Source organism: Balaenoptera acutorostrata, chromosome 3, assembly GCF_949987535.1.
Source record: "Balaenoptera acutorostrata chromosome 3, mBalAcu1.1, whole genome shotgun sequence".
Taxonomy (NCBI): Eukaryota; Metazoa; Chordata; class Mammalia; order Artiodactyla; family Balaenopteridae; genus Balaenoptera; species Balaenoptera acutorostrata.
This window is the reverse complement of record NC_080066.1, coordinates 95252247-95267161: the sequence shown is the minus strand read 5'-3', so window position 1 is coordinate 95267161 and position 14915 is coordinate 95252247. Positions and strand designations below refer to the sequence as shown.

The following is a 14915-nucleotide window of genomic DNA, read 5'->3' as shown; positions in this document are numbered from 1 at the left end:
TAGTCCCAGAGGGCAAGGGAGCCTTGCTGCGCCTCTTCCCTCCCACTCCCCAGGGCCTGGTTTCCAGGGCGGCCCCCGGGGCGGATGGGTGGGCGACAGTGTCGCGTCTCCACAGGTGAATGCCACCGTGCCCCTGCTGGGCCGCTCCGGGCTGCTGGGGGAGCTGCGGAACAACCTGTTCACCGACGTGGCCTGTGGCCGAGGCAGGAAGGCGGACAGCACCTTCTGCATCACGTCCTCAGGGCTGCTGTGCGAGTTCAGTGATCGGAGGCTCTTGGATAAGTGGGTGGAGCTGAGAGTAAGTACCTCTGTCCCGGTGGGTGGGGTGGGTGGGGGGCTGCCCGCGTCTCAGCTCAGGGGAGGACTGACGCCTGTGGCTCTGTACAGGGGCTGGGCCCTGCATGCAAGAGGGGACCCCAGGAGGAAGAGGCTTGAGGGAGCCAGAGCTTGGCCCAGTTCCAGCCCGAGCAGAGCTGTGTAACTGCCTCCTCTCTGCTCTTTCTGTCTTTCTTTCCCTGCTTTCCTCTTCTGCTCAGAACACAGACAGCTTCACAGTAAGTGGCGCTAGACTCTCCTCTCTTTCTCACACTGTTCCTTTCTCTTTGCTGGGCTTTTCCTATTTTGTCCTCTTTGCCAAAACCTCTAGTGCCTTAGAAGGCTCCCGGACTCCCATCCCCCATCTGCACGTGACTGTGAGCCCTCTGCCGCCTGCCGCTGGAGGGCGGGGCGTCTCTAGATAACAGCTGAGGGGCTGGGGCCAGAGCAGCTGGGCTGCTTTCCCCTCGGCCCCTGCCTTGGCTGGCGTCTCCTCTTGGCAGGTGACTGTTGAGGAGGGCTTGAGCGGGTGGCCCATGCTGACGAGAGCCCCTCTGCCTGCAGACCACCGTGGCCCACTGCATCTCTGTGAGCCAGGACTACATCTTCTGCGGCTGCGCTGATGGCACCGTGCGCCTCTTCAACCCCTCTAACCTGCACTTCCTCAGCACCCTGCCCCGGCCCCACGCCCTGGGGACAGACATTGCCAGTGTCACAGAGGCCAGGTGAGCTGTGTGGGCCCCCTGCCTCCATTTCAGAGCCTTACTCCGCACCCAGCCTTCCTTGCCTGTGCTTCAGAGGATAAGATGACGGGTGTATCGATACCCCCAAAGATTGCAGGAACATCTCTGCACACACACAAATGTGGCTTTATTGGTACACGGCGCACCGTGGGGGACCATGGAGTGTCTCAGTATGTAGGCGTTAGGAGGGGCTTAGTGTCAGATTTGGGCTTGTGTTAGATGATCTTAGGATTGGATCCAGGGACTGAAGTTTTGCTCTGGTTGGGTGCTGTGAGGAAGTGGGGGCAGTTCTACAATTGGACATTTAATTTTATTTGAAAGGTGGAAGGAAAGGTATGGAGCTAATAAAGCTGTAATTGGTAAAGAAGTTTCAGTCAGTCCTGAAAGATGGAAAACGGTGATGTTTGGTCATTTTTGTGGTTTGTACGGTGATCTTGTTTTTATCTGTCTCAGACACCACTACAGAGTGGTCTTGTTTTTGTTTCACTCCGTCACGACCACAGAGTTACCTTGTCTCACGTTGGTGTTCTGTGACCTCGTTTGTGTTCATCAGGAGAGCACCATGGCCCAGCAGCTAGTGCTGGGTCAGCTCCTAGCTGAGAGCTGTCAGAGGCAGCTTTTTCCTCTCAGGCAGCTGCTTCCAAACCTGCGGGTCTGGAGAGGGCTCCCATGCTCTGCTCCTTCCTTTGTGGGTGGGCTTCTGTTTTCATTCCCCTCAATCCCTCATTTCGTCAGCTCCTCACTCACCAGTTTGCTCTGTCCTCTTCCCCACAGTCGCCTCTTCTCTGGAGTGGCGAATGCCAGGTATCCAGACACCATTGCCTTGACCTTTGATCCTACTAATCAGTGGCTGTCTTGTGTATACAACGACCACAGCATTTATGTTTGGGACGTGAGGGACCCCAAGAAAGTGGGCAAGGTGTACTCGGCTCTGTATCATTCCTCCTGCGTCTGGAGTGTGGAGGTAGGTGGGCTGACTCGAGACTGACCCGGTTTGCCGGGACACTATTGTGAGGACAGAAAGTGGGGATCCCCAGGTAGAACGTTATGTTCCCGCTGCCTCCTCATTTCTCCAGCAACATCCGTGTGTCCACATACCTTCAGATGGGTCCTGAGGGTTGAGCTTGAATTTTAGTGCTTATATGTCTCAGGCTTCTTCCAATGTGTCCCCGTCCATCCTTAGTTTTGCCTTGTCCTGGGGCTGGGTGATCTTGGACAAGTTACTGAACTTGACCGAGCCTCATTTCCTCAGTGGTGAAATGATGTACCTGATTCATCTAATTGTTTTAAGAATTAAGTGAAATAATGTGAGTGGGAAACATAGAAGAGTGCCTGGTACATGGTAGATGCTTGGTTAACGTGCTTTCCCGCAGTGATTTGAAGAGTATCTAATAGTTACGGCTTGCTTACCATGTGACAGACAGCGGGCTAAGCCTTGGCCAGCATCAGCTCCTTAATGTCATTCCCTTCCGTCTCCGTGGGCAGGCGAGGGACTGCTCCCTAATTGGAGCTCTGACTTTGTTCCCTCTGCCCCTTCAGGTCTACCCGGAAGTGAAGGACAGTAACCAGGCCTGCCTGCCCCCCAGTTCCTTTATCACCTGTTCCTCTGACAACACTATCCGCCTGTGGAACACAGAGAGCTCTGGGGTGCATGGCTCCACCCTGCACCGAAACATCCTCAGCAATGTGAGCCACGGGGCCCCCACTCCATGCCTAGCGCCCACGTTCCTTCGCCTTCACACCGCCTTCTCAGGAACTGGGTCCCCAGACCTTGATCTTCCAGCTCTTATTTGGCCGGCCCCTGCGAGCCAAGGCTTTTTTGTCTTGTCCAGCATTCCTCTCCCCTTGCTTCTGTACTGGGTCAGGCCTGCCTTATCTACTTCTCCTGACCTGCTCCACTAGGACCTCATTAAGATCATCTATGTGGATGGGAACACTCAGGCCTTGCTGGACACTGAGCTGCCCGGGGGAGACAAAGCTGATGGGTCCCTGGTGGATCCCCGAGTGGGCATTCGCTCTGTGTGTATCAGCCCCAACGGACAGCATCTCGCTTCAGGGGACCGTGTGGGCACACTCAGGTAATGCCAGGTCTGGAATGGGTACTGCCTGCCTCTCATGGTCTGGGCTGGGGGAGTTAGTCCCCAGGGATAGAGCTTTTGAAAAGTTTGGCTCTAAAAGATTGGGGAAAAGATATTCATATACAAGGGAAGGATAATTATAGTGAAGAAGCCCAGCAGAAACCATCCTAATCAAGTAATCAGGCTTAACATCCTCATATCAACATCACAAAGCCCATACTGGTGCACTAAGAAGGACATAGCATTTTTTCTGTGGTATTCTTGCCAAAAATGCAGAAAACTCAGTCCTGTCATGCGAAAATGACAGACCAACTCAAATTGAGGTACATATGACAGAGCATCAGTACTCTTCCAAAGTGTCAAGGTTATGAAAGGTAAGCAAAGACTGAAGAACTGTTACAGACAGGAGACTGAAGAGAAGTAACAACTCAGTGCAGTTTGGGCTCTGGGTAGGATCCTGGATCCAGAAAAAGGATGTGGCAAAACTGGTGAAATTCAAATAAAGCCTTTAGTTCATAGTGTTGTACCAACATAAATTTCCTGGTTCTGGCAACTGGACTGTTGTTATGTAAGGCGTTAACATTAGGGAAAGCTGGGTAAGGGAAATATGGAAACCCTCTGTACTCATTGCAACTTTTCTCTAACCTGAAAGTTCAAAAATAAAAATAAGCTTTCAAAAAGGTCAGGGGAGAGGATGTAGCAGAGGAAGCAGAGTGAGTCTCTCCTCCTGCAGCCTGGCAGTGACCCCCTCCCTCCTCTCCTCATCTTTGCAGGGTGCACGAACTACAGTCCCTAAATGAGATGCTGAAGGTGGAGGCCCATGACTCAGAAATTCTATGCCTGGAGTACTCTAAGCCGGACACAGGTAAAGAGGATGCCTGGTACCCAGCCCAGAATGGCACAGGGCTCCTCCAATCCTGCTAGTGCCACTTAACATCTGTCCTGGCTGTTGGATGTGGGACTGAAAATCCTTTGACTCATTTGGTGTCATTGCAGGTTTAGAGGAGGGCAGCTCTGTCCCTTCTCTGTGGTTCTCTTGGCTTAGGGATATGGGGCTCAGTTCCTTTTTGCTGGACCCAGATAGGGGCCTGCTCTGGGCACTCGTGGGCTGATGGAGTTCTTCCAATCCCAGGTCTGAAGCTCCTCGCGTCAGCGAGCCGGGACCGGCTGATCCACGTGTTGGATGCTGGACGGGAGTACAGCCTACAGCAGACGTTGGACGAGCACTCATCCTCCATCACAGCTGTCAAGTTTGCAGGTAGGGGCAGGGCAATTGAGATACATTCTGCCACCTATGACCGACATCTCCCCTGCCCCCCCACTGCCACCTGCATCCTGCCTCCATGGGAAGGGTATGCCCGTCACAGTGGCATGTGGGACAGCAGCTGGCCGGCCCGGGGCTGGATGGAAAGACAGGTGGAATATAGACTCTTAGTCCAGGGGACCCTGAGCAACCAGGTTAGCTGAGAATGGGGAGAAAGGAAGGCCTAGGTTTGGAGGGAAGCATCCTGATTTAATTGGTTGTCTCAGCCTTGTAGAGTAGCTCCGTAGAGGGAACATGTGGAGGGAAGCGGAGGGAAGGCTGGCCTTCTTGTGGTGAGAGGAGTGGGAACAGCTAGGCCCCCTTCCTCCATAGCCAGCGATGGGCAAGTCCGCATGATAAGCTGTGGAGCAGACAAGAGCATCTACTTCCGCACTGCACAGAAGGTGAGGTTACTGGGTGTCCCTGAATGGGGCAGTGGGTTTGTGGGTGGGGCGTGGGGTCGCTACGCTTCCCCTACCTGAGGTTACGAGAGGTGAAGGGCGGCAAAAGCAAGGCTCTCTGGGTCTGGTGAGGCATTTGGGCATGGGGTCTGCCCTCGTGCTCCACCCCCGCAGTCTGGAGATGGAGTACAGTTTACACGGACACACCACGTGGTACGGAAGACAACCCTCTACGACATGGATGTGGAGCCCAGCTGGAAGTACACAGCCATCGGCTGCCAGGATCGAAATATTCGGTGGGCATCCCTTTCTCAGACCATCTGACCACATTCCTTCATGCCCCAGGGGGTCAGCTCTAGGCAGCTCAGCCGTGTGTCTATCTTTTTGTCCAGGACTTTGTGCCCCCCCTTGAGCCTACAGAATGAGCACTTTGCCTCACCCAAGAGGTGGTAACCCCTTTGGTGTTGGGGAGTGGCTTCCAGAGAGAACAGAGCTGCGGGTGAATGCTGGCTTTGCCACCACCCAAGTGACCGTGACCTCCTCCTCATGAATGAGTGTGAATGAGTGTGTTTCTTCACAGGATCTTTAACATCAGCAGCGGGAAGCAGAAGAAGCTGTATAAAGGGTCGCAGGGTGAGGATGGCACTCTGATTAAGGTAAGGGTCCAGCAGGATGGGCGTTGGGCTGGAGAACGGGAGAATGGGGCGCTGGGCGGAGAGGCACTGGTGCTCCCTGTCCTCGTCCAGCTGTGTGTCCCACTCCTCAGGTGCAGACAGACCCCTCAGGGATCTACATTGCTACCAGCTGTTCCGACAAGAACCTTTCCATTTTTGACTTCTCCTCAGGCGAGTGTGTGGCTACCATGTTTGGCCACTCAGGTGAGTGTAGCCCTGATACTCTCCCCCTGGAACTTCCCTCTTTCTCCCTTTAGTTTCCTGCGTCCCAGCAGAGCTGTCTGTCCCTCCCCTCCAGCTAACCCCCTGTGTGTTGGGACAGACACTTGGCTGGGACTTCAGTGGGGCTCATAGGCCATACTCTTTGTTCTTCACAGAGATTGTCACTGGCATGAAATTTAGTAACGACTGCAAACATCTCATCTCCGTGTCAGGGGACAGGTGAGCAGAAGCCAGCTTCCCTGAGACACAGATTCTTCCTCTGTGCCACAAACACACCCTGTCCCTCCCCTCTCTTCAACTCAGTGACGTCTTGGCAAGTAGGGCTGAACAGGGATATTTCTTGGCTGGGCCTGACCTGGCACTGGAGGGTGGCTCTGGTCTCCTTGCCAGCCTGTGGAGAAAGGGGTGCTAGAGGTGTTGCCACCCACAGAGACCTACGTACTCCTCCCTCACCCAACTCTGTGGCTCTACCCCAGCTGCATATTTGTGTGGCGCCTGAGCTCTGAGATGACCATCAGCATGAGGCAGCGTCTGGCCGAGCTGCGCCAGCATCAGCGCGGGGGCAAGCAGCAAGGACCATCCTCTCCCCAAAGGGCTGCTGGACCCAACCGGTGAGAACAGAGTGTGGGGTACGGACAAGCGGTGGGTGGGCATCCAGACTGCTCGCTGTGATGGCACGGCTCCTCCTCCTTGCTCTGGACCTGCCATTCAGAAACTCTGTATCTCCCAACACTTGTTCCTCACACGAAGCCCCAGGACGTTGGCCTCTTCCCCTGTTGAGTCTCCCCTCCCCCTGACCTTCATTGTCTTGGACTCAGGCACGAGGCCCCATCGATGCTATCTCCTGGACTAGCTCTCTCATCAGACAGTGACAAGGAGGGAGAAGACGAGGGCACTGAAGAAGAAGAACTTCCAGCTCTGCCCGTCCTTGCCAAGGGTACCAAGAAAGAGCCAGGTCTGTGGAAGTCTGATGTGGGCCAGACACGCACCAGTTGGTGCAGTGGCTAGATGCGCCCTTTCGGGGGCTGCGGGGGTGAGAGCAGTGTGAGCTGAGGAAACTGGAGCATTGTCGTAGCCTCGTAGGGCGTGGGCTGCTGTGGGACCAGCGCTGCACGGTGGGTGGGCGCGAAACCCTCTCTGACTGCCGGTCTCTGTCTAGCCTCGGTGCCCAGCACGGCCCTGCCCCGAAGCCTGTCCCACTGGGAGATGAGTCGGGTGAGTCACCGTCGTTAAAATGTCCTTCCAAGGTTACAAGAAGTGAAGGACGGTGAAAGCAGGGCTCTCTGCACCTGGGGAGGCATGTGGGCATGGGGTCTGCCCACGTCTGCACCCCTTGTGTCCAAGGAAGGGGAGCTCGAGCCCCTGGGCTGGTTCCAGGTGAGGGGTGACGAAGTCCAGGTATTTCCTCCCGGCGGCCTGCAAGGATTAGTCACCACTAGGGGAAATACTCCGCTTGTTCAGCCTCCTGGGGGCCTGGGAGTAAACAAAGAACATGTTGAGGTGGGGAGTAGAAAAGGGGTCTAAGCTGAATGGTTACAAGGAAATTTCAAGAAAGTCAAAGGGCCAAAGAACTGAAATCTGGAGAAACTGTAGTTCTAAAGACCCAGGTGAAGAGCTAAGCTCAGAACTTCCAGAAGAGTTAGAGGGAAAAGGCCTTAAGAGGACCAGTAGCTGAGCGGCAACTTCAGGGTGGCCGGGAGGAGGATGAAGGCTTGCAGAGGCTGCCCAGCCTTCCCTTGTCCCACGTCAGGGTTTCAAGCTCCAGCACCTTTCATTGTCAGCAGCAGTTTCATGGGATGATGGTGGTGTGGTGTCTGGTGCCTTCTGACCAGGCCATGTGTCTCAAGCCGGGGCCATCGGTTTGTCCTTGGTGCTGTGAATGGACTTGGGCTGTCCTCAGAGTGGGGGCCTTTTAGAGACTCCCAGCTCTGAGGTGTCCATGACACCAGTGAAGACGAAGACCAGAAGGTCCTCTAGGACAGGACACAGAGTGAAGCTGAGAGCCTGAACTCTGGAGCCAGACTACCTGAGCTGTAACCTGCAGGCAGACTGTCTGTGGGACTTGGACAAGTTACTTAAGGCCTCTGTGCTTCAGTTTTCCCATCTGTACATGTGAGGCGAATGGTAGTACCTCCTTCATAAGGTGGTTGTGAGGATTAAATGAACTAATACGTGTAAAGTGCCTGGCACACAGTAGGTGACGTGTGAGTGTTTGCTAAGACTGTTGTGTGATTGTTACTGTTACTCCTCTCCCACCCCCTCCCCACACCAGGCACAGGAGACAGAGGAATTCCTGGATCCAGCTCCTGCAGCCAACCAAGGACCCAGAAGAAGGGGGCGCTGGGCTCAGCCAGGCGTGGAGCTGAGTGTCCGCTCCATGCTGGACCTGCGGCAGCTGGAGACGCTGGCCCCAAGTCCTCGGGGCCCTAGCCAGGACTCTCTGGCTGTGAGCCCTTCAGGTCCTGGGAAGCATGGTCAGCAGGCCCCTGAGACCTCACATGCTAGCCAGGTGAGCCCGCTTTCTCCCAGCGAACTAGAGATCTCCAAGCAGCTTTAGCCAGCCTTGTGCCAACAGCTGGGGCCTGAGCATTGGTCCGGCTGTGCTTGCTCTGCCTCTGTGGGACATGGGTAACCTGAGCTGCAAAGTCAGGTGGGGCTGGCTAGGCTGTGCGGTACGGTGCTTGGGGTGCAGAAGCAAAGGGTAGCCTTTGTCCTGGGCTGGGTTCCTTGGAGGGCTCATGATATGAAGTGGTGGCTAGAGGTTGGCAGCCCAGAGTGCTAATGTAGTTCTTCCAGAAGCTCAAGAACACTAGTTGGAACCCAGCCTGGCTTTTTGGTGTCTGTCCTCAGAGTCGGAGCTTCCCCCAGAATTGGTGCCCACTGGATCCTTGCCCACCTCCACCTCCTCTCCCAGACCCTCACTCACGTCAGCAACCCCAGTGATGTTTCCAGAATGTGTGTTTCCCTTTGTGTGTTTCCAGAATGAAAAGCGCCCCCGGCCTCAGGCTTCCCAACCCTGTTCCTGCCCCCACATTATCCGATTGTTGTCCCAAGATGAAGGGGTCTTTGCCCAAGAACTGGAGCCTGCACCCATCGAAGACGGTATTGTCTACCCAGAGCCGAGTGACAGCCCCACCCTGGATACCAGGCAAGGGTCCTGCAGACTTCTGGGGCCATGCAACACCCGCCTCGTCTTCCCTTCCCTCCGAGGGTTCTGTATTTGGGTGGGGGACTGGCCCCAGGCACTCAGGGCTTGCCCACCACTGCCTCATCCCCAGTCCTGCTCACGGGTCGGGCAGAAGGAAGGCAGGAGTCCAGTGGGGCTGCTGCTTACCATTGCTCACTGCCTCCTCTTTCCCCTCTTGGCCTTTCTGGCAGTGAGTTCCAGGTGCAGGCACCAGCCCGAGGGACCCTGGGAAGAGTGTACGCCGGCAGCGGGGGCTCAGAGAAGCACAGCCCTGACAGTGCCTGCTCCGTGGACTTCAGCAGCAGTCGCCTTTCCAGCCCTGAGCATCCCAATGAAGGTGAGGCTGCAGCCCTGAGGGCGGGCCGGGACCACGCGGGTCAGTGGACTGAGGTGGGAGTGGAGGCTCTGGTGACAGAGGGGTGCAGCGTGATGCTTCTCTCCCCCTCCCCCACATCCAGACTCCGAGAGCACGGAGCCCCTGAGTGTGGATGGCATTTCCTCAGACCTTGAAGAGCCAGTCGAGGGTGATGAGGAAGAGGAGGAAGAGGAGGGAGGCACTGGCCCCTACGGGGTGCAGGAAGGCAGCCCCCATACCCCGGACCAGGAGCAGTTTCTAAAACAGCACTTTGAGACTCTGGCCAATGGGGCTGCTCCAGGTGTGGTCACATTGGTCACCGCAATCTACCCTTCTTTCCTCCTTGCCCCTCTGAGAGGGAGGGTCCAAGGGCAGGCCATGCCCGGGGGCTGCCTTCTAGGGGAGGCAGAGTCTGGGCAAGAGCTTGCTTCAGTCCCTGATTTCTGTCATCCTGGCAGGGGGCCCAGTCCGGGTACCAGAGCGGACAGAGTCTCGGAGTATCTCCTCACGATTCCTGTTGCAAGTGCAGAGCCCCGCACTCAGGTACTGTCCACAGCAGCTCACTTTCCTACAAGGAGCTCCAGCTCTCCTAACCTCGCAGTGCTCCCAATAGGGTCAGCCCTGCGCCTGGGGCGGCCTGCACCCCTCTTCTCTCCAAGGCTCTGTCTTCCATGCCCAGCAGCGCTGTGCACTCCCCAAGTTTTGGGACAGCTGTCCTGGCTGGCTTTGTGCCCGCCCTTCTCTCCTAGTGCCTCTCTAGTGCTGTGCGAGCTTCTCCCCGTCTTGGCAGGGAGGAGCCCTGAGCCTCCTCTGGGGCTTCTTCCACATTTCCTCCCTAGGGAACCATCCCCATCTTCCTCAAGCCTGGCAATGACATCGAGGCCAGCCCAGGTGCCGCAGGCTTCTGGCGAGCAGCTGAGAGGCAATGGTGCCAATCCTCCAGGAGCACCCCCGGAGGCGGGGCCTTCCCTTGGGAACCCTGGCCCCCAGCAGGCAGCCCCTGTGCTGTTGCCACGACGCCGTCTCAACCCGGACAGTAGCTGGGCCCCCAAGAGAGTGGCCACAGCCAGCGCCTCAGGTGGACTCCAGAAAGCCCAGTCGGTGCAGAGTCTGGTGCCACAGGGTGAGGAGCCTGGGGGGCTCAGCTCTAGGTGTGGGGAGTGTGGAGCCCATGGGCGTGCTAGAGGAAGGTGGCCTCACGTGGCCCTGATGTGTCACTGTGCTTGCCGGTGGGAGCCCCTTAGTGGGTATGTGCAGGGCACAGCAGCTCCTAGAGAGTTGAGCCTTAGCACCCGGGACGCCTTCCTCACCGCCTGACCTGTGTATGTCTCTGTCTTCCCTGCAGATGAGGCCCCTCCACCAGGCCCGTTGCTCTTACAGGAGATGGAGGCCCAGGGGCGCCTGTGCTCCCTGCCCCAAGCTGACAGCCGTCTGTCTCAGCCCCACTCCTACCAGAACCCCACCACCAGTTCCATGGCCAAGATAGCCCGCAGCATCTCTGTTGGGGAGAACCTGGGCCTGGCTGCCGAACCTCAAGCTCCTGCCCCCATCCGAGTCTCGCCACTCAGCAAGCTGGCCCTGCCCAGCCGGGCTCACCTGGTCCTGGATATCCCAAAGCCACTGCCTGATCGTCCTACCCTGGCCACATTCTCACCTGCTACCAAGGGCCGGGCCCCTGGTGAGGCAGAACAGCCTGGCCCCTCAGCGGGCCTAGCAAAGGCTCACAGTACATCTGAGAGGCGGGCCTGCTTGGGGGAGGGTGCCACTCCCAAGCCTAGGACCGAGGGCCAGGCTCAGCCTGGGCCCAACAGTCCCCGTGCCCAGCAGCTGCCGGTCAGCAGCCTCCTCCGAGGCCCTGAGAACCTGCAGTCCCCAGCCCCTGAGAAGACTCCCAGCCCTGTGGAACGCACCAGGCCGGGGGCAGCCCGGAGCCGGGACTCAGGTGCGCACAGCTCCCAGCTCTCATCTCCTGCCCCGTCCTCTCTCTCCCGTGTCCGTTGGCCAGTCTCTGGCTCTATCCCATTTCTGTGCGTCCAGCCTCTGGCGTACTTCGTCCTGTCTGCTCCTGTTTCGGTCCATTAAGTCACACCCCTGATGGTGAGACACTCCTGCCGACCTTCATGATCTCCCTATGACCCACTTGCCCCTTCAGTGCCTTCCGGCCCCTGGGACTGGGGCTGGAGCTGGCCCTTTCCTCTGGACCTTGTTTCCTCGGTGGTGTTGGGAGGGTGTTGGGAAGGAAGGAGGCAAGAGGAAGGGACTGAGGGCGTGCGATGCTGGGTGGGGTGGGGGTAGGCCTCTCTTCCTCTGAGTGACCCCTGGGTGGGGAGGCCTGAAGGGGCAGCTTTGCTGGGCCTTACTGAGCTGTCTGTCCCTCCCAGAACCAGCCGTGAGCCTGGAGCAGTGCGAACAGCTTGTGGCAGAGCTCCAGGGCAGTGTGCGCCAGGCCGTGCAGCTCTACCACTTGGTACGTGTTGGGTACCCCCCCCCGCGGCGGGAAGACAGAGCAGGTCAGGAGTGCTAGCTGAGTATCCAGAACATAATGATAAGGCTCTTCCACCGGTGGGTGGGTGGGTGGAGCAATTAAGAACATTCTGAGTAGGTGAGTGGGTTAGAAGCCAGGCCAGGCCTCCTGAACTGAGCACGTATCGGTCATTTCTGGCTAACAGCTGGAGACATCCTCAGACAGGAGGGTGGGGTGTAGAGAGCCCACATGTCCTAGTTTGCTTAGGACCATGCAGCTTATGCCTGTTGTCCAAGTATAATTATTAATAGTATCCCCTTCCATATTCAAAACTGACTTGGCCACCCTAAACATAGGGGACAGTCCAGCAGGGGCCAAGATTTGAAAGAGGAGTTGCTAACAAGACGTAGATGGTGCCAGATCTGACAGTCACCCCCAGGGTCTGCCTCCGTCCCCTAGCCTCTGGTCATACTTGCTGGTCTCGGAGTGTGGAACTCCCAGCCACACCTAGCAGGGCATGCAGTCCCTTCTTTGGGGCAGGCTGGACGCCGGCAGGGCCCCTCCCTTTTCTACATCCGTTGACAGTCCCCTCCACTGTTCCTCCACCTCACTTCTGGGGTCCTGTTGCAGGTGGCCAGCTGCAAGACACCCTCAGCAGAACAAAGTCGCATCACCCAGCTCCTCAGAAACACCTTCTCCTCCGTGCGGCAGGAGCTAGAGGCCCTGGCCGGGGCTGTGTTGTCCAGCCCAGGCGGGAGCCCTGGGGCCGCGGGCGCCGAGCAGACACAGGCCCTGCTGGAGCAATACTCAGAGCTGCTGCTTCGAGCCGTGGAGCGGCGCATGGAACGCAGACTCTGAGTTCCAGAAGCCTGTCCCAAGTGAATGCTCCCCCGATTCCAAACTGCAGCCCCTCCTCCACTCACCAAAACCTGTGGGGTTGCTTGGAGTGGATAGCAGGGATCAGTGCTCAGAGGGGAAGCAGCTTTCCCAGCTGTTCCTCATGGGGTCCCTGTATTTATTAATTTATTTCCCTGACTGTTGCCTCACTTTCTTGGAACTCCTGCCTCCACAGCCCCTCCAGTGGCTCACGCAGGAGTAGGTCTTGGGCCTTCGTCATCTTGGTGCTGTGAGGAGTAGGAGGGCAGCCTGCCCCATCTGGGGGAAATCGGGAAAGGCTGGCCCTCTCTTCTTAGAAGCCATTTGAAATTACTGCAGGGATCAGCTCCCTGGGGTGGAGCACACACAGGGTATTCAGTGGGGTAGAGGTGAGAGGTGATCTGGTATCCATGCCCTTTAGCCAACAACGGAGGCTCACCTCTACCTCCACTTCCCCCCCTCCCCATACCAGCTGCACTCCCCTGGCTGCCAGAGCAGGGGTTGTTTTCCCCACTTGCTGGCAGTTCAGAAAGGCAGAGCCCTCTGGCCCTTTGGAGCACTCCCAGCCATCAGGAGGCTTGAGTTGATATCAAGGCCCGAGCCGCCACATTCCACTCCCGTTCCCCCTCCAAGAGGGCCCTAGCATTGTCTCTTCCTGTGCCGCCTCTCTCCTGGCCGGAACTGTGGAGCCAGCTGTGGGACATTGCTGCAGGACAGTAAAGCCCTCTGCTGGGCAAACATGAAGCCCTGGCCTCCTTCCCTCAGCCCCTTGGCCTTCCCTGTCCTCCAGCCCTGGTCCCCAGTAGGCTCCTGGAGCCGAGGCCACCTTCTCCCTGCATCCTGAGTGATGCTCAGTCAGAAGCCTGTGTTGGAACTTCCCTCATAGTTTACAGGGCGCTGGCCCACCTTCTAAGAACCTTGGCCACAGGTGAAATCTAAATACACACACACACCCACACACACACACACCCACAAGTTGAGTGTTCATTGCTAGAGCACTTGCCTGGCTGATGTGTACCTGCTTTCCTCTCACGTCCCGCCCTAGCTTCACCAACTTGGCTCTTATCAAAGAACATGAAAAGGGAAGGAACACACTAAGCCTGAAATCTGGATTCCTACTGTCCACAGCCTAGCTGATGTGAGATGGCCCAGAGTATCTGGTTTGGGTAGAAGGAGCCTCCTCAAAGGCAGTGCTGGGCACCCAGGGGTACTGGGTACTGGAGGTTGAAGAGAGGGAGGCACATGGGACTGCAGCAGGGGCTAAGAGACACACTGGAAAGGTGGTAGGTGGGACAGGTAAGTGGCAGAGGTCAGGGGATAGATTAGAATTAGAAGGGCAGTTTTAGGGGTGAGGGGAAGGAGCTAGGGCACAGTGGGCAAGTAGAGTAGGACCAGGTAGTGAAGCACTTGTTGAAGAGTTGAGGTGAAGAACATGTGTCTCTAGGCCCTACTGCTTCCTCTGCCTCAGGTAAGTCAGGGCACCACAGCTCCAGGCCACAAAAGTCCATTTCCCTATGGGCTCCGCTGGCTCTATAGGCGGAGGCATAGCAAGAAATTAGATTCTGAGGGGTGCGCAGCTCTGTTTGCATCAGCGGCCTGAACAGGTGAAACCTATTTCACCCTCACTCTTTTCTACTACCACCACCTGCTTGGCCAACGTGCAAAGAAATCCTGGCCCAAGAACTCTCACAGCTGAGAGTGGAGCCTGGGAGGGCTGCAGCTGCCCTCGTCAGAGTTAGAAATCCACTCCCACCGTACCCCTAACCCGCACACCAGCCGCAGTCCACCGCAAATGGGGTTCAGGCCTGGCCCTCTGGGCTGGGTTCTTGGCCATCCTTAGCCAGTCTGTCCTTCACGAGGAAGGAGCTACACTGCTGCCAAGGTTTGTGAGAAGGTGGCCGCCCTTCCCCTACCCCCAGCCCAGCGTGGCGTGGGGTGGGGGTGGGGGGGTCTCGTGGCCGGCGCCCGTCCCCTTCTGCATGTCTGAGGCCACCGGCGACTGCCGACCCCGTTCAGATCTGCCCTGACCCAGTTTTGAAAGCCCCTTATTTATAACTTTTATACTTTGTCCAGGCCATGGCGCTTCCCTCCTCCCCAGGTCTCACAGGGCAGAGGCTGTTTTTAACATGTCCGTTTGTACTGATGTATGAACTCGTCAATAAACACAATCATTTGCTAACCCTGGGTTGCCAGCGAGTGGGGCAGGCGAGAGGAGGCGCGGCTTTTCGCTTGCCGCGTGGATACAAAATCTGTGGTCGCCTGGGGGGTATGGGGGTGGGCAGTTGGAAGCTGCTGAC

At 57.1% G+C, this 14915-nt stretch overlaps 1 protein-coding gene across 3 annotated transcripts in view; it reads left to right on the top strand.

The window, feature by feature from the left end:
* Positions 1-14797, top strand: part of MAPKBP1 (mitogen-activated protein kinase binding protein 1) — a 54796-nt gene extending 39999 nt beyond the window's left edge. For 2 of the 3 annotated variants that reach the window (XM_007180349.2, XM_007180350.3), the window contains 25 exons: positions 116-298; positions 537-554; positions 880-1040; positions 1833-2022; positions 2598-2744; positions 2961-3136; positions 3910-4001; positions 4269-4394; positions 4773-4843; positions 5015-5136; positions 5421-5496; positions 5607-5718; positions 5892-5955; positions 6213-6347; positions 6555-6691; positions 6896-6951; positions 8009-8245; positions 8718-8884; positions 9115-9260; positions 9382-9579; positions 9737-9821; positions 10118-10401; positions 10624-11220; positions 11660-11745; positions 12373-14797. In XM_007180349.2, coding sequence (XP_007180411.1) covers positions 116-298; positions 537-554; positions 880-1040; positions 1833-2022; positions 2598-2744; positions 2961-3136; positions 3910-4001; positions 4269-4394; positions 4773-4843; positions 5015-5136; positions 5421-5496; positions 5607-5718; positions 5892-5955; positions 6213-6347; positions 6555-6691; positions 6896-6951; positions 8009-8245; positions 8718-8884; positions 9115-9260; positions 9382-9579; positions 9737-9821; positions 10118-10401; positions 10624-11220; positions 11660-11745; positions 12373-12600 — 3894 coding nt within the window. In that variant the 3' untranslated portion in view covers positions 12601-14797. The remainder of the gene's footprint in view (positions 1-115; positions 299-536; positions 555-879; positions 1041-1832; positions 2023-2597; positions 2745-2960; positions 3137-3909; positions 4002-4268; positions 4395-4772; positions 4844-5014; positions 5137-5420; positions 5497-5606; positions 5719-5891; positions 5956-6212; positions 6348-6554; positions 6692-6895; positions 6952-8008; positions 8246-8717; positions 8885-9114; positions 9261-9381; positions 9580-9736; positions 9822-10117; positions 10402-10623; positions 11221-11659; positions 11746-12372) is intronic. The other variant, XM_007180351.2, reaches the window with a different exon arrangement.
* The last annotated feature ends 118 nt before the right edge of the window (positions 14798-14915 follow it).